This window comes from Solanum tuberosum, unplaced genomic scaffold, assembly GCF_000226075.1.
Source record: "Solanum tuberosum cultivar DM 1-3 516 R44 unplaced genomic scaffold, SolTub_3.0 scf00098, whole genome shotgun sequence".
In the NCBI taxonomy this organism is placed as follows: domain Eukaryota; kingdom Viridiplantae; phylum Streptophyta; class Magnoliopsida; order Solanales; family Solanaceae; genus Solanum; species Solanum tuberosum.
Window position 1 is genome coordinate 754764 of NW_006239026.1, and position 23801 is coordinate 778564.

Consider the following 23801-nt stretch of genomic DNA (forward strand, 5'->3'; position numbering starts at 1 on the left):
ATTTGAAAGTTGAAATTATGTTTGGATATGAATATATAATTCTAAGTTTTATGAGTAAAAACATAAACTCCTACCAAAAATATTTTCTTTTTAAGTTTAAAGTTAAAATAATGAATCAAATAATTATTCGTATTTAATGTTTACAATATATTTGACGTATTTATTACATGATTTTTTAATCACTAAATCATAGTTAGTTAATACCTATTTTTATATTAGTTTATACTTAATCGTAATAACTTAATATGATTTATGTAAACTTCAAGTATCTATAAATATATTTATAAAACAATTAGCTAGCAAATTCCTTTCTTATACGTCACGAACCCATTAATGTAAAAGGGTTGGAGAAAATTTACACACGAGAATTTTAGTAGCTCAATTGGTTGACTACGTCAATTTCATCTTATTGGTGAGCGTTTGATTTCCCACATTGTAATCAAACAAGAAAAAAAAGAATATAACCTTAACTAAAATTCGTGAGCTGTATTATATTTTATGACTAGTAAAATTACCCACACTTCGCGCGGAAATTTAATATCATGGAATTTATAAAATAATACTTAAAACCTACCCGTCATTAAAACTAAAACACTATATTATCTTACATACAAGATTACGTAGTAGCAAATATTAATAATGAAAATGAAAATGAAAATTATTACATCTTATCATTTATTCTTAATAACATAAGCATAAATTAATGACTGTAAAAATACATACCATGATATGTAACATAAGCAATGGTGTTAGTAAGCCACTCAACATGAGCAAAGTACACAAATATTTAATTGTGAAGAAGAAGAGGAGGTTCAAAATTTTCGTTGTTTTAAAATGAGAAGAAATCTCTCTATTTAGAGACAACAAAGGGTAGTGTGAACAAATGTTTATTGTGCCTTATCGAAAATGTTACAACTATTTGGAAAAGTTGCAACCTTTTAGAAAGGTTACAACCTTTCATAAAAGTCACAACTTTTCATAAAAGTCGCAACTCTTCATTAAAGTTGCAACTTTTCATATTCATAAAAGCCATAACTTTTCATAAAAGTCGCAACTCTTCATTAAAGTCAAAACTCTTCATAAAAGTCACAACTTTTATAAAAATCGCAACTCTTCATTAAAGTCAAGACTCTTCATAAAAGTCACAACTTTTCATAAAAGTTGCAACTCTTTATTAAAGTCGCAACACTTCATAAAAGTCACAACTTTTCATAAAAAAGGAAGACTAGTTTTGAAAATAAATAAATTAAAAGGGAATTCTGGTTTATAATGGCGCCACGTATGCGGGCATAAGATTCTCTTTTATATAAATATATGATTTTAACCTTTAAATCAACTCAAGACAATTAAAGCAAGTTTAATAAATACTTTACTATTTAAATTTTCTTTTAAAAAATTGTAAAACAAATTTACTTATTGGTGAATTTAAATTACGTATCAATTGAGTTTTTATATGAATTAATAAATTAAAAGAATCAAAATAAATTAAATAATAAAATAAGTGAATTATAAATTTTTGTCTTCTTCCTTCCATGTGCCTGCTAAAGCTAAAACCCTACTGATAAACCCTAATTCAAATTGCTGAAAAAAAAAATTATAGTGACTTTCATCCGCCATTAACAATGGTCAAGAACAAAGCTCAATCCAAGAAGCAGCAAAAGCGTGGTGTCGATTTCAAAGTAAAAAAAATTCAATAGAATCTTGAAATTGTTATAAAAATCGATTCTTGTTTTTATTGAACTGGGATTTTCATATTTTTTTTGGTTGCAGAAAATAAGAAGGAAGATTGGGAGAAAATTGCCTCCAGCCCAGAATGCCACCAACACTGAAATCAAATCAAAAGGTAAAAAAAAATGCTGAATTTGTTTAGCTGTATTTTCCATATGTATTGTGTTTGTGTTGTGTATATATGGTTTCTATTGTTGGAATAGGTTAAAAATAGTGGTAAATTGGATAACCCCTTTTTCTGTAATTGTATGTTTGGATAGTTTCATCCATTTTTTTGAATTAAAGTTGGTGCTTTAACCAGTTTGGGTTAATGGGTTCCAATTAGTTATGTGAATTCAGGTCAAAGTGATCTCTTTTCACGATTAATGATCTTTCCGAACACACTAGAAAAGGTAGAACCTTTAGCAATATACTTCTAATGTCTAATCAGGATCAACTAGGAGAGAAATATAGAATTGGGTTGAACTCTTCTTTGAGTGTCAAGGTAATAACTGTGAATAGTCATTGACTTCTGGGAAAGAGTAGGAGAATGAGACCTATTATGGGACATACCATTGTGTTCCATTCCACCTCTTAGAAAGAAAAGAACGCAAGTAAAAATACTTAATAGCATGGTGATACATTTTTATACGAAACTTCTACCCCGAGCATACGCAATCGAATCGTAGACAGTCGAGAGGTCCGTCCCTTTTTCGGCTTCCTCTGCCACTATTGGCCACTGGTTCATGTTCAACACCTTTACTGCCGGTTCATTTGTTAAATCCAGTTCAGCAGCTACTGATACAAACCAGAAACGAATACTACTTTTATTACATAAAGTACGATTGTTTACAGAAGCAATACAAGTATTGCAGTTTTATTTTCAAGAAAAAAAGAAAAGAAAAAGATCTTTCAGAACGAAGTATAACACCCTATCTTCTCTTTTAATTTCTTCCCCAAAAGTATAACACTCTTATCTGCGGTAGAGGAGAACTGACGAATTAAAGTGCTTTATTGATGCCTTAATTGCAGCAATTATTCTACCTGAGCAAAGTATAGCTTCAGAGAAGGCTGGTTTAGCTGTGAGCAAGAAAGGTTTAACCTTGAAAGAGCTTCTTCAGCAAACAAGTCATCACAATGCGAAAGTTCGTAAAGGTACAAACTTGTTAAGATTATTGCTTGTCGGGGACAACGATCTGAATATCATGCAGTTTGCTACACAGTAAAGAGTAGAAAAGTGAAAAAACAGAATTGTTACACTTTACCTTTCTGATTTTTCATTGTGTTTCAAAAAAAAAAAAACAGAAGAGAGAAAGAAGAACAAATCAATCAATTGATTTACATGGCATATGATCTAATCAAGCAAAGTTGCTGCATTTAATCAATTCTCCTTTCGGGTGGCTCCCGAGGTGAAGTGATAAAAGCTATGAGAAGATTATTCCAGAAATTTCAAAAAACTCCGCATCATGCAATGTTGTATCTGTTTGCTACTTACACGTTATGTGTGCCCTTTGGCACTTGCATTCTCCTTCTGTTCTTTTTTTTGCTTTTTCTCTTTTGGTATTCTGTTTTCCTTTTGGTTTCTATTTGGAAAAGAAGCTTTCAAGTGGCAGTATAATGATTATAAAAGACGAACTTATGTCACTCTTCTAGAGCTAGCCTTTCACTGCTTTAAAGTTCACTTTGTGTTTCTTTTTAAGTCATTTTTGTTCCTTTGGTTAGAAAAAGATTAGGTGTCTGGTGAACATCCTATATTGAGTAAGGCAAGTATTTGAGATTGCAAAACATGTTCTATCCATATTGTTTGCTTTTATGCCTTATTTCTTGTCTTTGTAGTTATGGTATAATGTGGTCGTTACCCATGTTCAATCTCTGTTAAATTTCAGATGCATTAATCGGAATTAGAGACGTTCTTCTTAAATTCCCAGCTGAGTTGAAACTGCATAAGCTTGCTGTTATTGAGAAACTGCGGGAACGTATCAGTGATGATGATAAGTTGGTCCGTGAAGCACTATATCAACTTCTCAAATCTGTTATTTTTCCGGGCTGCAAAGAGGTAGGTTCTTAAACCTTTTTCTTCCAGTCCTCTCTTCATCACCTGACATAGTTTCTAGGAGTGAGAGTGCATTTGGTATGCGTACTACTTTTACACTTGTAAGCCTCTTTCTTCAACACTTCCTAGAGAATTTATTCATCACGTGTAGTAGTTTCCATGCATTACAATCCCACTTAAGTGACCATCGTTTTTTTTGTTGTACTTCAACAACAACAACAACATACCCAGTAATCCCACGAGTGGGGTTAGGGAAGGATATAGCGTACGCAGACCTTCTCCTACCCCGCCAGAGATAGAGAGGCTATTTTGATAAGACCCTCGGCTTAAATAAAGCATATTCAAGCAGTTTAAAAAGGGAACAGAAACGAGAGTAGTAACAACAACGAAACAATGTGAAATGGAGAGCAGTACACAACATAGAGAGGAAAGAACAGTAGTGACAGCAAAATAATGCAATAGTCGAAGTTCAAAAAATAAAGGCGATAACCAAATCCGAAGAATAAGAAACTACGAGAATAGTGCTAATACCACTAGTAAGAAAGAAGGTCTAAGTACGACCACCATGCCTATCCCGCAGGAAGTGAGAGAATGCTCAACTACCAATTAAATTTCTACCTTAATTTGCGGCCTCCAAATAATGCTGTCAAAGGTGTGCTTTAGCCCTGAAGCGTGGCTCAAAATGTGTTTTGCGCTTCACCTCGCTTAGTGTGCGTTTAATTGGTGTTATAAAAGGTTCCAAGGCATACTTTTCCTTGCCAATGAGCCTCTTCTGAAGAGGCGACGCTAAACAATTGATATTTTACTTTATTGTATATTCAGTTTCTTTGTGAAGAATCCCCTTTCTACAAACCTTTCTATAATATAAGAGAAGCTCTTCGAGCTTTCTTCGCATGCTTGGCGGCGTTGGCGCATCCCCTTTCTATTAGTAAGGTTCATATAAATGTCATTCATGCTTATAATTGTTAGTCTAGGACTAAACATATATATTTATATTTTTTCTCCTTTGCGTCTTTTTTCATTAAAAGCTCATACTTTATTTGTGCTTTGCTCTTAAAATCCCAACAAAACTCAAGAGCTTTTTTGTGCTTTTTGGTTTTCCGTTGCCAACTTCTCACACCTCTTTATTGGGTTTATCTATACTTCTCCTCTTCCCATGCCCAAACCATCGTATCCTCGCTTCCCTCATCCTGACCACCTGAAACCAAGTGAGAACTATGCCTAAATAATCGAATTGAGTCTCAACTGCATCACTAAAAAACAGGGTATCAGTGAATCATGAGCTGGTTTAGGCATAGTGAATCATGAGCTGGTCTATGTTGTTATACCTTCTGTGAGCATTAGCCATCTTGTGAAAGAACTTTGTATTCTTGTCCCCTTCCTTCAACCAAAGAGCTCTTGACTTTTGCCTCCAAGATATTTCTTCCTTCTTTAACAGTTCTACATATTCAAGAAGCAATTCATGAAAAAGGCAACTTGGAAGCTTTGTTTCCAGATATTTTCAATCTAGCTTTGTTCCAACAGAGATCCATAGCAGAGTTATGGATGCCACAGAGGTGAAACTTTGCCTTTAGGAGGCATCTAAATGACTGGGAAATTATGAGAGTTGCTGAATTCCTTAACACAGTGGACACCTTCAATGGGCTTCAGATTGGGGAGGATAAATTATGGTGGAGTGGTAACAACAAAGGGGTATTCAAAGTTAACGAAGCTTACAGGATGGTGGACCAACCTAGTAATCATAATCTAAACTGGCCATGGAAGCAAATTTGGAAAAATAGGATACCTTACAAAATATCCTGTTTCATCTAGTTATTAGCCAAAGAAGCAGCTTTGACTCAGGACAATGTGATGAAGAAAGGGATAACCTTATGCTCAAGATGTTTTCTTTGTAAGGAAACATATGAGACGGTGAACCATCTGTTTCTACACTGCACTTACACCCTTAAGCTGAGGAGAATATTTCTAAGTCTCAAAGGCATCTCCTGGACCATCCCCAGGAAAGTCTCAGAGGCGCTGAAGAGCTGGGAGGAAGCAGGATTACATGCTAAAAACAGAGATAGATGGAGAATTATCCCTGCTGCTATATGGTGGTCAACCTGGAAAGAGAGGAATTCTAGGTGTTTTGAGAGCATAGAGAATAGTTTGCAGAAGGTTAAACTAAACTGCATTATGTTGTTATGTTTTTGGTGTAACCAGATATACTCAAATGAAACTGTCTCTATAGTTGATGTTCTAGACTCAATTTAGGTTCAGGACAGTGAAATTTGCAGTACATATGTATATAAAGTTTCAGTACAACCCATGTACTGGTTGTGATATAATACCAAGTTACTAAGTTCAAAAAAAAAAAAAAAAACAGGGTATCATTTGTAAACAATAAATGAGAATTTGATTCTGTCCCTACACCCCCAACCGCAACATCGAAATCCTTCAAGCAATCCTCCCCAAGATAGCTCTCTCTATCCTGCTTAGAGCTTCCATAACTGGAATGAACAAAATTAGTGATAGAGGATCCTCTTATCTCAGACCACTCGAACTTCCAAAAAACCCACACGGGTTAACATCCACCAACACAAAATCTCACTGAAGAGATGCAAAAATAAATCAATTTCCTCCACTTCACCCCAAATTCCATTTCAAGCATAATGGAATCTAGGAATTTCCAGTTCGCATGAGCATATGCCTTTTCAAGATCAAGTTTGCACAACACTCCTTGCTTTATCCTCAATCCACCACTTTGTTTACCACCCCTGCATCTAGAAAATGTCTAGTGAAGCATCTATAAGATAATCGAAGAGATGCAAAAATAAATCAATTTCGTCCACTTCTCCCCAAATCCTATTTCGAGCATAATGGAATCTAGGAATTCCAGTTCACATGATCATAGGCCTTTTCAAGATCAAGTTTGAACAACACTCCTTGCTTTATCCTTGAGTCCACCACTTTGTTTGCCACCCCTGCATCTAGAATATGTCTACCCTTCACAAAAACATTTTGCGAAGTAGAGACAGTCTCGTCTGGTCTAACACTTTCTCAAGTCTAATAGAAAGCACCTTAGAGATTATCTTATAGATGCTTCTGGAAAGATATGACACCTAGGCCTAACTCAACCCCAAAAGCTAGCTCATGAGGGGAGGTTTGTCCAAGTCCATTTAAGGAGACCAATTTCCCATCCCTCTACCGATGTGGGACTTCTTTAACAGCTTCCCACTAAACTAATAGGTTTATAGTCCTTTGTGCTCCTAACTCCCTCCCTTTTGGGGATGATGATGATACTGAATGAAGCATTCACATTATCATTGAAGCAATACAAAATGTGTGTTTCCTCTGCTGTTAATTTGATTTCCATGGGTGAAATTTTAAGAAGAGCTAGAGTTTGCTTCTATTGCCTTCAATGTTTACTGTTAGTTCCATTTCTGCTTGTTCGTCTTGAGGTTTTCAGATTATGTTAAACCTTCCCATGAATCCCCTGTTTCTGCTTGTGGTTTTGCTGTATCTGCTTATATTCTCTTAGTATTGAAGTGCAGATAGCTGTATTTTCTTTTTGCTGTGATTATGGATGTTGTTTGTTTGAATTCTACAGGACTTCGTATTATGTTTCACCTATAAAAGACGGGGCTGACACTATTTGTTTGTGTTGCAGGATAATAAGGGGCCAATTAATTCCTTGATGATGACATATATATTTAATGCAATGACACACATGGCTATTGAAGTGCGGTTGATGGCTTTCAAATTTTTTGACCTCTTGATCCAGTATTTTCCATCTTGCTTTTTGCTGTATGCTGAAAAGGTAGATACATAGGTTTTTCTTTGTGGGAAGTTTTAATATTGCTCCAAATTCCAACTTGATGTTTATTTTGGCACTGTTTTAGTTGTTGATGGTAATTCTCTATCTATATCTTGATTTAAAAAAAAAACCTTTTCTATATTTTCTTTGACTAATACATTCTAGAAAATTCCAGTTCAGATGTGGGATGTAAACTTTGATAATGTGCTTAAATATAATCATATTTAGGTTACTTATCAGAGAAGAAGAGTCTTGCACTCTTGCTTCTGTTTTTCTCATCCCATTGTCTTTAAATTGATGAAACTGCTCTTGCTGTATAGTGGTGTTTCATGACTATTCTTTTGCTATGTCTTTCTAAACTTCTTCATGCACCATTTTGTCTGATGTAAGATCTTTATGTAGCATTCTATTGTATTTCATTTTCATTTATTCTGTTAGGGTTTATTGTCTTAAATGCCATGATGGAGTTTTTCTCTCAATAAGCTTCTTCTTTTTACAGATTCTCCAGAACTACGAGGACATTCTGCAGAAGAACAAATTTTACTTGCAAGACAAGGGCAGGCTAAAGAATGCCCTTGCTGGGTTGGTTCGCTGCTTGTCTCTGTTACCGTGTAGTAATCAAGGAGAAGGCGACTCCTTAAGTTACAATGTACTATCTCGTTAATTGTACCATCAGCATACTCAAGTGCATTCTTTTTTGAAGGTTTATGGTTCTGTGTTAGTTATAGTAAATTATTTTTGTATTCTGATCAGAGGAAATAATTTGTTTTGGTAGTCAAGAAAGTGTGCAATGTTTAATTTTGCATCAAATCAGACTAGTTGATGTTTCTGGCTCTTATGGGCACTACTCCACATACTTATTCTGTCTTATCTCCTATTCAGGTTCTATGAAGTTTTATCTTCTATGATCCGACAAAAGCATGTTTTGTTATTCTGTTAGGATCCATGAGTAAGTGTTATGGAGGTTTTAGCTAATCGTCCAAGTCAATAACTTGATGCTCCTTTGAATAATAATCTGTAGGTTAAATCTTGACAACCGAGAAGAGGCGAAAACTTACCGTCTTTGTTTTCAGTTTTATAGGTAAGAAATGTAGTGACTAGTGAGCACCAAGCTTGCCTACTTGTACAGTGATGTGCGGATACTTGTATTCAGTAGAGCTCCTAATCACCATAATCTCATCGAAAAGCTTAGCCAATATAAGATACTGCTAGATAACGTCTAGTTTTAGCCTCCAAATATTTTTGTACGGTAAAAGGGGTGGGGGGACTTGATGTTGAATAGAATGGAATGTAGCCATGCTAACTGTAAAATTTGGAATGCATGTTCTAAGTTGCCATCATGGTACACAATATAAGATTGATGACTGGCCTATTCTCTTTATTTATCCTTGCAAATTCAGAAAATCCTCCTGCATATGGAGTAAGTTTCTCCTTTCCTAGTGGCATTGCTAAAGTGGACAATTGTAATTTAACTTTCTTTGATGTGCATGTTACCTTTTTTATGTTGGTATTTCCTTGTTTATTAGGGGTGAGATAGTTCTGTCAGCTAGTGGTAGATGTGCCGCAATTTACCCTTTAATTACTGCCAAAGTTGTTCTGTAGTGTGCTTGCAAATACTTCCCTGTAAGATGATTACTATTTCATTTGTACAGGATGCAACTCGGGCTAGCTTGCATGCTTTTGACCTTGATCTCTCTGATAAATCTACTGGTAAGACTCTGTTTATTTGAACTTCCAGTTCTCCTTTCATTTCAAAGACCAAGGTTGCTTATGATAAATCCTTGTAATGGATATAAACACACCCCTCGTATACTTAAATGCAACTGATACTTAGATGAAACCTTTGACTACTTATACCAACCATTAGGGTGTTGGTAACATTTTTTATCCTCTAGATACACAATGTACAATCACATGATATCTGGTCCACAAAAGCTTAGATGATCTCCTTGATTGTGTTAAACATCTAATAAACATGGTATCACTTGTGGACTATTGTTCTTCCATTGGCCAAAATACCAAAACATTATCCAATTATTAACTCCACTACATAGTCCCTAGGGAATCTGTCTAGTGGTAAGAGTGTTGAGCATGATGTGTGGGTTAGGCGCACTTCGCGAGTTTGAACCCTGTTCAAAACATGGTATTTAAGTGGAGAAGGATAGAGCCTGACCCATTGCACTATGTGCTAGTTGATATTGGGGGATATATCGGTTAGTAGAAAAACTCACATTACCTATGCTCTAAGCAAAAAATAACGCACCATGAAGAGGTTGAAAGCGACATCTTTAACAATATTTTGAGTTTTGTCCAAGGTCTCTGAATAACTCCGGTTGCCTCGCCGGCACCAGAAAAGTTTCTGCTGAAGCTTGGGGTTGCTTACAGTCCAGTGATGATCTATTGGGATATAGCTCCTAGCTGCATGCATTGTGACTTTCAAATGGTCTTTTTTCTTTCGAGAGTTGCTGAAACTGAATCTAGATGTCATTTGTTTTGCAGATCTTTCTGGTGTTGTCAACAAATTGACAGATCTCTTACCCGTTCTAGTTAGTTGCTTCCAGGACTTTAGTCCATTAATCCACTCCATGTCCCATGTCGATGTGCAATCCTTCGATTGTATGTCGTTTTTACTTCAAAGCATTGATCTTGTGGTCAGGTTCTTTGTTCATGCGTCTGGCAATAATCAACACGACTTCCAAAATCTGGCACCTGCTTACAAGAAAAACAACCTTAGTATATGTGACCAAAGTATATCAGCAGTGACTTTAAAAAAGTTATGGGATGAGTTTCCTTTAAGTCCGAATCATTGCTTGTCAGAGAAGGTATAATTTCCTTATTGATATTATTTTTCTTCATCCATGTCGCTCTCTATTTATATTTAGTGTTTGTTTTCTTGTCTCCTTAACTTAACTTTTCTTCCTCCCCACCTCCCCCGCTTCCCCTATGCTTGGAAACCAGGGAAGGGAAGACACAGGTAGGGAAATGTATTTTTTCCCCTCAGTTGTTAGTTTTCAAGAGAAAGACGAAAGGAAGAGGAAAGTAATGATTTTCTTGTGGGACCACCTATATTTTAATATCTACATCTTTAAAAATAGGTCTTGAATGCTTGAACTTGTTAAATACGCCAGTCTAAGTAAACTGAATATCTCTGTTCAAAATGTTCTTCACGTAGTAATTAGCATGTTAATTTAATGCCACATGCATTTAAAGTTTGAGCCGTGGTTCAAACATTCTTAAACTAGTTTTAGACTTCAAAGAAACAATACGGTTTTATCAGCAACTAAAGGTTTGAAACAAGAATGCTAGTCCTTCCTATCTTGCATCTCAAAAATATTGTCATCAATCTTGGCAATCATTCCAAACAAGACATCTTTGCTAGAATAAAAGTAGACCATGAGTTACCTTGTTGATGTTCTTACAAATTTATTGTTAAAATGCTTATACGTTATTGGGTCATGGATGCAATAACTTCTCTTTTTCTTTCTGTTTTTCTTTTCATTTTGTCCTTTTTCATTGAAAGTAATTTTTCTATCTTATTTTTTAAAAAAATATTGCAGGACGGCGACCGATATTTCATGCTGAATATTGTAATTACAGAAATATTTCTGCATCTAAGTCATGGGTCTAAATTGTCACCTGCATTGCTGGAAAGATTTCTGGAGTTCATTGAGAGTTCTCTATCTGAAAAGGTTTGTGATACTGAATTTATGAAAATTCAGCTGATTTTAATTTTTATCCCTATGAATGAGAAGTAAGCCCTTCATTTACTTAGTTTAGAGAAAAAGAAACTTGGGAGTTAAATTAGAGAGCTAAAGGACAATACTGTTGGTGTGAGGTTAATGTTTGATATATTCTGAACGATAATGGTGTTTTGGGATTCGTTAGAGTTTGGATAGCTCATAGAATCCAGAGACAGGGAAGATGAGCAGGGATAAGGGAATCAAGACCGACAGATTACATAGCAAGAAGCCTATAATCTCCAGGAATCAATGTGAATTTAGCATTAAAAGAACATTGGAAGCAAATAGACAATGAGAAAGTGACCAACTAGTGGGGATTAAGATTTAGTTGTTGCTGTTGCACTTAAATTAGGTTCAGGTAGGCCAAGTGTGGGATTTTTTATGAACTCTAAATAGCAATTGAAAGCTGTGAACCTGTAAAAGTTTAAGAATTTTTCCATTGAAAAAGCAACTTAGGAATGAGAATGTCATTGCTGAACTTACCAGCTAGTGTATATTTCACCATGCCCCAAATATTTGGTCATCCTGTTTTAGGATGGTATTTAATCCACTTCGAAAGTGTGTATGTGTGTGTGTGGGGGGGGGGGGACAAATCTGAGGGGATACATATACCTTTTACGATTTTACCATAAGAAAACAGCGAAGCCTTCTATCTTGTTGAGCATGGTGGCTCTTTTAATCCTCAATCAGGATCTGGGTGGTTTGGCTCTTTGGCTCCTAAAGACTAATAGGAGTTGTTACACGTATTAGTAAAGCCCTTTCTCTATATGCAGAGAACCATAGATAGAAATCTTGCTTCAAGGTTAACAAGCATAATTTTAGAGGTCTTTCAGGAAAAACGTAACAAGCTTAGAAGCAATTCCTATTAAGAGCATGTTATATGGAACTAACTAAAGACAAAAAATGCCCCCCAGTAGTCTTCAGTTAATTTCATTGTTTTCTCAATGTTCACTAGGTCTCTGCAGCATACTGCCTGACTGGTGAAAAAATTTCTGCTCTCTGTATCCTTCATTTCTTAAATCAGTGAGCTGGTTTTACTTGGCTTTCTCTCTCAACAAAGAAAAAAGTAAAATGTTCACATTGAAGAATGATATTTAAGTCATAATTTTCTAACATTTTGGTAATGTAATCCCGGAAAATCCTCTGCCTGTAACCTTTCACAAAAGAAAAGAATAAGTAAATTAGCTTTGGCAATAAAATTAATGCACAACGGGCAGAGCTTGAGATAAAAATCTAAATGTTAGGCATCATTACTGCTTATTTATTCAGCTCAAAGCTAGATTCTTCGTAGTTGCGTGTTTTCCCCAAAAAAATTCAGACCTTTGAAAATTTTTGCTTTGCTTTTTTTCCTGTTTCATCTCTCTAATTGTGTTTAAGTTGTCTCTCAAGATGAGTATCTGTGTCTTAGTCCTGATGGTATGCTATAATAGAATACCTATATCCTGCAGATTCACAATGGCAGAGAGGCTGGTAAAGTACATCATGAGAAGCATTTAATTTCACTGGTTGCTTTTATCCCAAAACTCATTATGCAAGTGTCTGTTGCTTGGAAGTCACGTATCCTTCAGGTTTGCACATCAAACTGAAAAACCTATACTTTTAAGTCAAGTGTCTCTCTAGTAACTTCATCATTTTGTTTTCTTGATCTATGGTTCAGTCTTGTCAAGCAGTTCGAAGAACTATAATTTTCAGTTTTAATATCACATATTGGAGGAATTGAAAAAAAAAAGTTTGACGTTGATTATGTCCTTATTCCTTAGTCTTTAGCATGCCCTCAAATTTTCAACTGTATTTAGACCCTAGGATTATGATCCCCTTTTGATTTGTTTTTCATGTGCTCTGCGCTGCCAGTGTTAAATAGTAAAAAATTTCAATCTATTGCAGGCTTTTACGACGGTTTTTGAGAATTGCAGTCCAGAGTCCTCAATGAAATTGGCTTGCCTTTCTGTTGTTGAGGAAATGCTACTTCCTGTAAGATTATCTATCAAAAGAGCACATTTTTCATATTCCTAGCGTATCTTTCGAGTGTTTACATTTTTAATTTGTGATAACTCCTTGTCTTAATCGAAGGGAAGACTCCTTTTGTCTGGTTGCTGTTATCAATTGGATGTGTAACTTGGATTATCTCTTGTTGCTAAACAATCAGCACAAGGTTGATGTCCCTATATGCTTTCTTCGTTGAATCTAATATCAAACTTTGGGTGATTGTAGGAGCAGAATTGCCTTTATCTGGATCCCAAAGATCTTGAAATATTAAATCATAGTACATGGATAGGGGAGCTTCCAAAGCTGTTAGTCCTCTTAGGTGATAAACACCCATTACATGCAAAGGTACCTACTTAGCTACCACCATACTGGTCTTTCTTGGGATGAATTTTATGCTATATGCATAGCCATTTGTTCTTCAAGTTTTCACATTGAGCTGAACTTCATCTTTTGCCTCCACAATAATTGCCTCTTGTAGGCTGTGTTACGTCTTCAGCTTCGTGTTGGACAAACTGCTAATTTGAACATGACACCGGCAAAAGAATATGACAATATGCAGTACTTTATAAGAGCTTTCTACTGCACTTACTCCAATGGTACTTAAGATTCATCTTCATCTAGTTCTAACTTTTATTTCTTTCATAATTCTGAATCTCACATTATTAATTCCTCACATGTTTTCCCTTTTTCTTGCACTGTAGGAACAGTAAGCTATGGTCCATTCATGAGGCTTCCTAGAGATATTCAGGAGCTCTCTGTATGCTGCCTGTATTACTTCCCTTTCTTGGACAAGGTGCTACTCCAGTCTTTAGCCTCATGCTGCATATGTAAGTATAACTCCTTGCCATCAATGATTTTAATCTCCTTAACTAGATGGCAATATCAATGCCCTTTACAAAACTAATTGGTGTTCAAATTGTTGAATTGCTTGATGTGTGTGATCATCTGATCTAAAAGCTTGAGCTGTTAGAAAGAACACACTTTTATATACTTAAATATGTCTTCGGCACGCCTCCTCATGTGCGGGCCTGATTCATTTTTCATGGGCCAAAATGTGTAAATCCTTTTTGATAATGGATGGCGGTGAAACTTGAACCCATGACCTATACCTGCTCATACCATGTTAAAATAATACTAATAAATTTCTCATTGACCTTTCTATGTTTAGGAAACCGTTTAACCCATGTTGGCATCGAGAGTTTCCCATTTGGCTAGTGTTTCCATCTTGATTATCAGCAATCGACATAGGAAGAGGGAAATATGCCTAATTTTAGATCAAGATTATGACTTGCCCCTCCAAAATTAGCCTCACATCTTAAAACCTTTCCTCACGTGCGTAGCTCAAAATTGATGACTATGTCTCTTCCATTGCATTTTATAACAGTCTAATCGTATGCCCTTGCAGCTTCTTTCTCACTGTCAAATAGTCCTAAATAGATATACTTCCTGCCCCATGTGTGCTTCCCATCATCCACATTTGTGCAGAGTGACCCCCGAGACTTTAGTCCTCTCATAACATTCTTCTTTGATGAAGTTCTACTTCATACCTTCTTTATAATCACTAATGCTAAAATCTTTCAACAGAATATAACTAAATGATTTCGAGAACTCTGAGACTTGGGTCCTCTCCTACTCTTCCTCACTTATAATCTCTGCTACAGAGACGTAGCAATTTCCTGCTCATTTGAAGCATCGTAATTGGCCAAAAGATCCAACCACCACTGTTGCGGCAACTCAGCCTCTGCACTTACCAATAGAAATAACTCACTTGATCTTCATGATTCCTAGTCTCTTCGTAGTCATCCCCTTTCCTATGTGTTTTCAGTATATCAAATGCATAACCATTGCAGCGAATATCTGGACATGATACTAATCATCACCGACAGTACTAGACATTTCAATGTAAACAATGGAGGAATTGGAGGTCCTAGAATTCTCCATTTGGGTGACAGTTCGTTGAGCTTTTTTCGGTGCTATTTTCCCTTGTACGGAAACGGATTCCACTGGAATATCTGGAAACTAAGATTAAGATCAACCATCTCAAATTCCTACTGCAATATGTCCAAAGTTGCACTAAAAAATCTTAAAAACCAAATGGAAATTTGATTTATAGAATAAAAAAATCAGGAATTCAAGAGAACAATCAAATTATGGAGATTGAGTTAAGTTTCAGGGATATAAGAACATGGCAAGTGGGTTGGGGGTGGGAATAAAAAGGAGGATATCAAGAGAAAAAGGAATGTGGTAATACACACACTACACAAATACATTCCTCATGTATGACACTTTCAAATGTATAATATAGAGAGAGGAATGTGGTAATAAAAAGGAGGATATCAAGAAAAAAAGGAATGTGGTAATACACACATTACACAAATACATACCTCATGTATGACACTTTCAAATGTATAATATAGAGAGAGGGGACAATGATGAAATGGTAATTACATTGGTTTTGGGCAAAGAAAGATGGATGGAAGGGGGAGACAGTTACCAAATGTTAGAGCAAACAAAGAAAACATTAGGCCGATACCACCTGCCGGTAGCAGAATCTATTTGGATCTCTACCAAGATCGTAGAGGCTTTGATACTATCTTGAACTGTTTGTGTCTGAGCATCTCATCTAAAAGTTTAATCGGTTAGAGAGAGCCCATTTTTATACTTTATTATGTTTTCAATACAAATGTTGCATGATTTGCCTAGTTGTTCAGGGATTGGTGGGGATATTGTTATTTATGTGTGTGACCATCTTATATAAAAGTTTGTTGGAGGGATACACTTCTATTTATTTAATATCTTCAACATGCTCCCTTGACTGCGAGCTTGTTTTTTTCATTGGCCAAGCACGTGGAAAGTCTTTTTAATAATGGGTGCGATGAGAGTCGAACCGAAGACCTCCACTTGCTTTGAGGTAATATTGAAGTGTGTGGCCATCTCATCCAAAAGTTTAAGTTGTTTGAGAACATACTTCTATTTATTTAATTATATCTTCAACAAGTGTTATAGCTGTTTTGTGAGTGAATCCCATTAATTAAACAAGAAAATAGAAAAGAGGCTAGGAAAATTGAAGGCGCAAAGCTAGGAGTAGCAAAATGGAGAGAAATTGATAGAGCAGAAGAAGGGCTGGATTACTGGTTGAGTAAAAATGTTTGTGTGATTGTACCTGAAATATCTTTGAAAACTCTTATAAAGATAAACCACATGACTTGGATTCTAAGGGTACTTGCCAAATGAGTTACTTGACACTCCCATGTCCTCCAACTCCGTGGGGGTAAGGTGTGCCTATTGATCTGGTTTCAACAATGTCACTGACAACCTGAATAAAACCATCTCTAGCATGCCCCCAAGGCCTAGCTCAAGTGGCAAAAGGTGGAGGATTTGTGGCTTAGGTCACAGGTTCAAGCCCCACACCATGCAAAGCGAAGCCCGGTATTTAAGTGGAGAAGGGTAGAGGGGCGGCCCCATTATCCACCGAGTTTAGAAGGCTGTGATTGGTCCAAAGGGCGGGTCACAGACGGATTTCTCGGTTATTAAAAAAAAAAAAAAACCCATCTCTAGCATCAATAATGTTTTTGCTCCTAGACAGTTGGACTACCATGAAGGCATGCCCTATTCTTTTTGAGTTACAGAGAGTGCAAGTGTGTCCATAACATCAATTTTCATCACATTCCTGCAATGCTCAGAGCATGTTGGATTGAAATCATCAGGTCGCAATTCCTTTAATAATTCTTTACGTTTTTTCCACCTATCTCAAATGGATTCTCAAGCAATTCCTTTTCAGTCGTACTAATTCGTCACATATCAAAATATTTCCAACAAATTGTTGTCTCCAATCAATGTTCTCATCACAAGTGTTGATAATAATAATATATTATATCATCGTAACTATCATCTTCTTCCTCCAGCATATGCCCATTAATTTGTAGCTTGTATGGAGCATGTTTACTGCATTGAACCAGAGGATCATTCTCTTTTAAGGTTTTCATTGATGTTCTCTTAATATTATACTAGGTAATTTACCCGCACTTCGTGCGGACATAAATAATCTTTCGAAACTTTTGAACAGCCTTTCCAATAATCGACTGTTATTAGAAAAAAAAAATTTAGTAGGTTTTAAGAACGTTTCAATAGAAATTAAATGATTTGACATTATCACATATCTCAAGAATTTTAAATATATAATGAATGATTAAAAATATCTTGATATCTAATCATTTTTATCTTTTACATAATTTATCATAATATATGTTTGATGATATAATTTTCTTGTTAAAACTGAGTGATGTTTTTATGTAGTGATTAAACAACTTTTTTTCTATTTTTTGTACATGAAAAATATAGAACTGATAATTTTATGGTTAGAATAACTCCTTGTTAAAAACAAATTATATAAAGTTTTCGATAATCAATATTAGTTATAAATAAGTTAAGACCATTAAAAATGCACACCACAACAACATAAATAATTTTTTTGAGACAATCTACTTGTATGAGGACAAACGTTCATCACTTTTCGTTATTGTTACATTGTTACTCTAACAAAATTTATAGAAGGAGAAAAATAAATTTGAAACAACAGCAAAATAATATTGTTGACCCTTTTAGAAATTCATTCTTCATTAAACTGCTGCTTTGAAGGCCTGTCTAGATGCTTCATCAATGCAACTTTACGATTTTTTCAGAAATATGTATGTATAGTTGTTACATTATGAAAGTACAAGAGGATAAAAATGTTGAATTCTAGACTCATGTTAAAGAAATATTCTTGAACATTAAACAATTAAAAATGAGTCTAACCTAGATAACTCAAATGCTCAGCAATGACTTGGGACATGAAGGACAACAAATTTATGTTAATAGACATATGTTTTGTAGCTTAAGATATTACTTTTATTTAGAGTAGATTTTGTTTCATATTCTTCAAATTAAGCTTGCTGAAAATAGTCTAACTCACACAAAAAATATTTAGTAGAGCTGAATGAGAAGGAAAAAAAGAAAACATTAAAAGGACGAAAGCTTTGTCCAAGTGAGATCATATACGTAGCAAACGAAAAATAATCAATACAATTTTAAGGAGACAACAAAACAGCTAGAAAAAACATATATTAAAGGGAGTAAACTATGAGATATCCAATGATGATAGCCAATCATTCTAACCAGAAAAGTTCTCATGTTTTAAAATAACATACCTCAGAAAATTGACTAACACTTCAATCAACTTTCAATCCTTAGAGTATTAATAATATCCAGTGATAAAATTTAGTAAAAATAGATAACAACAACATAAAAACAAAAAATATGGGCATATTAAGTTATTAACTCTCAGAGGATTTTCTAAAGAACACAAAATCTCATCTTTGTATGTGAAGAAATGACGTTGTTAATGAACAAATTAGAGATTTGTAAGGTTTTTTTTATCGTACCTTCAACAATTCCAGTAGAGAAAACTTGCTTGAATACTCAATTAATGTTGGTTATTTAATATGTACTAACAAATACTTATAACAATAATATTGTAGAAACATAAAAAAATAATTTAAAGCATGTACTCAAAAATAACAATTAATAATATAAGCATAAATTAATGACTGTACTCTGTAACAATAGAATGAAACATAATAGGAAAAAATACGAGCCCACTGAATACACAGTGTCCCCTTAAGGAAATTATTCCCCCTTAGTACCCGAGATTTAAAGGAATAGATCCTCTCAGGAAAGAACGATTCTATTCACCAGTGTATTGATACAAAAAAATGGTGTCAGTGAGTCATTCAACAGGAGCAAAGTACACAATTATTCAATTGTCCAGACAAAAGAAGAAGAAGTTCAAAATTTTCGTTGTTTTAAAATGAGAGGAAATTCCTCTATTTATAAACAACAAAAGGTAGTGTAAACAAATGCTTATTGTGTCTTATTAGAAAGGTCACAACCTTTCATAAAAGTCACAATTTTTCATAAAAGTCACAACTTTTCATAAAAGTCGTAACTCTTCATAAAAGTCGCAACTCTTCATAAAAGTCGCAACTTTTCATAAAAGGAGAAGGCTAGTTTTGGAAATAAAATAAATTAAAAGGGAATCCTGGTTTGTGGTAGCGCCACGTAGGCGGGTCTAGGGTTCTCTTTTATATATATATATATATATATTTGATGTTCATGAATCATGAGTGTCACCAATACGTCAGTGTTCCTTAAACTTTTTTTTTTGCGTGTGTATGTTTGTGTGTGTTTACTGTAAAATTGGATGGGATTTTGATAGAAGTTGATGTATGTTCTTTCACGCCATGACGGTTCCAGTGAATGACCTTCTTATTGTTTGAATTGGTTCTAAAATATTTTAAATAAACGTTCTTCTCATGTCTCAGGAGAAATGATGACTTTATAGGTTCAAGCATATTTAAATAAATGTTCTTCTCTTGTATCGGGAGAAAATGTTATACTTAAATAAAGGGAAATTCTCTTTGGTTAGCATCTACATGTATTGTTACAAAAGATGATTCAGTCAAAATTTAATAGAAGAAGCGCAAACATATACTTTTGGTGCTACTCTCTTGTATGAGTATGAGCAGTCATCCTCACAATACTATTTCATCTATGGTTGTCTTAATGTAGGTCACGAGTTGGAACCATTTATCCTTTTCCGAATCATGGAAGTTCTACACTCAGCCTACAAGGCTGGCCATATCCAGATTGCAGATTGCATTAGCTTCTTCATCACTTTGCTTTCACGCTTTCAAGTTTATCCTGGTACTTTCTGAATCAGGCTTTTTGGTGTTTCCTCAGTACTTTTAAGAATTGGAAAACTATAAATGTGTAGCCTAGTAATCAATAAATTGGTATTTAATGGAGACAAGGATTTAAATCCCAGAGGTGATTTCTCTCATCTGCCTAAGCGTTGGTGGACAAAGTTACATGTACTTGTGTTGGTGCTAGGTAGCAACTAGCAAGTGGAATAGTCAAGGTGTGCACAAGCTGACCCAAATGTTATAGTCAGTGTGTTACCTCAGATATATTGGACTAAAAGACATAATTATTCCCTAGTTTATTGATTAGCCATTAAACAATCAATAAAGAAGAGAAACCGATAGAAAGATTACTGCAAAAAATTTGGCAGGTATTGAGATTTGAGTCTGACTAAGAAATAAGAGTCCCTTGCAAGGAACTCGTCCTTAAATATTCTGCATTTTATTTTTTATTTCCTTTTTGGCTGTAAAAGTACTTTCTGTTTCAGACACCTTGTTACTTGTTCTTTTGCTGTGACCTATAGTTTATAAATATTAAATCTGGAACCTGGATGCTTTTCTGCAGAGAAAATTGATCCTACTGAGAAGCACGAAGGGAAGTCAAATCGTGGAACCTTCAAAGCAGTTGTTAGGGCTGTTTGTTCTTGGTTGTCGCAGATAGGGGATGATGTGCTCGTTTTGCAGATGCTGGAGAAAATTGTTCTTGATGAGATAGTGAGTTAATCAGTAGATGCTGTATTGATAAGGTGTTTTTGTTTTGGGATAGATGATCATGATATTTCTCCAGTCACTTAACTCTTGGTTTTATTTGTTCTGCAGTCTCACAAACGACCAGTAGACAACATTTATGGTTTTATAAGATTGCTTATCACACTAGACTCAAAACCTACTAGACTTTCTGAACAAACTATCAATAGACTAAGCGAGGTCCTTCCAGAGTACTTCTTAGATGTTGTGAATGTAAGTATTTTTTAAGTCTCCTTCATTTATCACTGGTTAATTTCCTGTAACCTTATGTACTGTTCTTTATACATATGTTCAAAGTTTTGTTGATTGCTTGTCGCCTGATCTTTCATGATGTTAAGATTATGTCTCTGCCACTAACTTGTATTTAGAAGAATTCCAACTTGTAACTCGAATATATAGAGGCCCATAAAGCACAAAAAATGAAAGCCCATCCTCTCAGAGCTTTGATTTGCATGGTTCGTGGAATTTTTTTCTTAATATCATTTGCTTGTAATACCTTCAACTCATGGCTTTTCAATTGTTTTAACTTTGATGTAGAACATTCCGGAGGAAGATGACGAGTCTACTAAATTTATGATTCGACAGACAAGGGATTATTACCTCCTTCCGTGTTTTTTCCTATTTGATAGGAGCAATATGCTGTTAAATCAGATATTGGAAGTGATGGAATCATTTATCAGGGGAAATGCTTCGTCACGTTTGCCTCATCAGAAAGGTGCCTTGGCGAAGGATCATTCAAGCAGAATTCTTTCTGTAGTCTCTGTTCTCTTACTTGTGCTTGGAGATATTAAAATGCAGAAACTTCTTCTATCATGCAAGACAGCGATTAGAAATATATTAGAAAGCATGCACACACTTGAGGTATGACATCAAACTCTGAGCTCAAGCTTCCAGTTTCCCAAGTAACCTTTGCATATAATACGAGGTATTTGTAATGTATACAATAAGGTTATTGTTCCTATGTTCTAATTTGTCAAGAGTCGTGGAATTATAAATATTGGTTAGGATGCGTAATAATTTCAAGTGCTGCTAGCTTGTCCCTTCTGAACCATTTAAATTGATAAATGAGTGAAAGTTTTAGAAAGGAAGTCATTTATTACGAACTTTCAAGCTTTCAAGAGTAAGAAGTTTCTCTTTCAGGTCTAATATGAAGAAAGGATCATTTACCTTGTGCATTTGTGCAATGACACTTGCTAAGAAACAGTTCCATTAAGATTGTTGAACGAAACTGTGTATTGGTTTGTTCAGTGAAAAGGGGAAAATACAAGCGATGGGGGACTACTTCGCTGGTTCTATGTTTCTAGTATTGGGCTTCATTTGGACGTGTATTTACATGTAATCAATTTTGTGTTTGCAGTCTTCTGAGGATATTACAATGACAATTGAAGAAAGACATAAAATTCGAAGTGCTTATGACATATTGACTGCAGCCGTTAGCACATTGGAATACGACTAACCTGGAATAGTGTATCCGAGGCAAGTCTGCTTATCTGCTACATAGTATGTGTGCTTGTACAATCTGTTTTGTTCTTGAGAAGGACGTTAACAGCATAGATTACACGAACAGAAAATTTGTCTTGGATGAATCAGAAGTCTTTAAGTATGTTTGGTAAAACCGTTATAATGCTTTTCCACGTTTGACTTATAATTTAGGGATGTTTTGTGCTTTATGAAGTGATACAATTTGCAGTACAGGATGAATGTTTCACTCTCAATGATCATTCATTGACATTTTACCATCTGCAGACTCTATGCAGTTCATGGTAAAGAAAGAGATCGACAATGCAATCGTCATCCAATTATCTTTGATGACATCTAAAAGCTAATGTTCACTAATTGAGCGGGTAAGTAGGACTTTTGTTCTGAAGGCATTTCTCAATCAAACATAAGGACATGTCTTGAATCCATATCAATTTTCATATAAATGCCTAAATTTGCCAAGGCAATGGTATGTTGTACATGACATAATTACAATATGTCATAAGAAAAACATCTCATATTGAGACTAATTCGTCTGCTGGGACATTCTTTAAGCTGTATTCCCTTGGATATATCGTTGATTTGAGAATGCAGAAAAACTATGGGACGCCTTTGGCAGTTTGACAAACAGAATGCAGTATGCTATAAGAAATCCAATAGCATTCTTCCGAAAGTGTCAAGTCTGTTTTGCTGCAAGAACTCAAGAGATATCTCTGCCAGTGGTGAACATCTCAAGCGCTGCTAAGTCACAGTGTAAGCTGTGTGTTGTCTTGGACTCTATCCAACCTCAACTCGAGTGATGTGATGATACGTATACTATTTGGCGATTTTGGTTTTCCCCGACATATACATACCAACTACACTCAAGATTACATCTGATACGGATTTCCTGTTGTAGTCACCACCCTACATTTTGTATTGACATTTTTGAGTTTGTATTTTAGCTATAACGAGAAGAAGAGAAAATTAAGCTACGAGCTCTTCTTCTGGCTGTTCGCGATGAATTATACTAGTAAACGTTCTAGTGAAAAGTGTCTTCTTTAGATGTAACGCAACAAGATGTAATTTGCCATGTCTCAATATGTTTTTTTTATGTGAAGAAGTACGTCGATTATGAAATATTTTTGAAGTATTTTGTATCTTTGCTATGAAAATGTTCATTTTTCATAAGATCTATGGTTGTTATTCAAAAGGTTCAATAATGTACATGTATTGGACATTTGGAGGTGTAGATCCTGTAAAAATGTGTTAGTTGGCAATACTATATAAAATTCATTGACAAATATTAACACACGAAAACTTGAGATAATCTTGAATTTCTATTTTGTGGCTCTAATATTCAGAAAAAGTCCTGTGGATCATGAATATGTTATGGGAATCATTCAATAGGTTGTCACAGATGGACTCGTAAAATTTTAGGTCAAAAAGTTTAGGTTGATAAAATCCAAAAAAATCATGGACTAATTGTGAGTATACGTAAAGGTTCCCCAACTCATTACGGAGGTCTTCATAATTTTGGGTGCTCCGGGCGCCAAATCCATGGACACACGAAAAAT

General features: G+C 35.1%; 1 protein-coding gene across 1 annotated transcript; it reads left to right on the plus strand.

Annotated features, from left to right (window-relative positions):
- Window positions 1-1523: 1523 nt before the first annotated feature.
- Window positions 1524-23399, plus strand: LOC102580073 (testis-expressed sequence 10 protein homolog). The gene is made up of 20 exons (XM_006348411.2): window positions 1524-1679; window positions 1771-1843; window positions 2740-2862; window positions 3594-3763; window positions 7407-7556; window positions 8053-8202; window positions 9206-9263; window positions 10053-10375; window positions 11111-11242; window positions 12742-12861; window positions 13178-13264; window positions 13505-13624; window positions 13758-13875; window positions 13981-14106; window positions 19889-20023; window positions 20585-20733; window positions 20839-20979; window positions 21304-21627; window positions 22124-22242; window positions 22513-23399. The coding sequence occupies exons 1-19, from the start codon at window positions 1623-1625 to the stop codon at window positions 22220-22222; spliced, it is 2655 nt and encodes an 884-aa protein (XP_006348473.1). The 5' UTR covers window positions 1524-1622; the 3' UTR covers window positions 22223-22242; window positions 22513-23399.
- Window positions 23400-23801: the final 402 nt, after the last annotated feature.

Excerpts from the sequence above, each read along its gene's own strand:
- LOC102580073 (XM_006348411.2), top strand. The coding sequence starts at position 1,623 with ATGGTCAAGAACAAAGCTCAATCCAAGAAGCAGCAAAAGCGTGGTGTC. Across the intron at positions 9,264-10,052 it reads TCTCTCTGATAAATCTACTG|ATCTTTCTGGTGTTGTCAAC; the intron begins GTAAGACTCTGT and ends TTTGTTTTGCAG. Across the intron at positions 20,734-20,838 it reads AAATTGTTCTTGATGAGATA|TCTCACAAACGACCAGTAGA; the intron begins GTGAGTTAATCA and ends TTTGTTCTGCAG.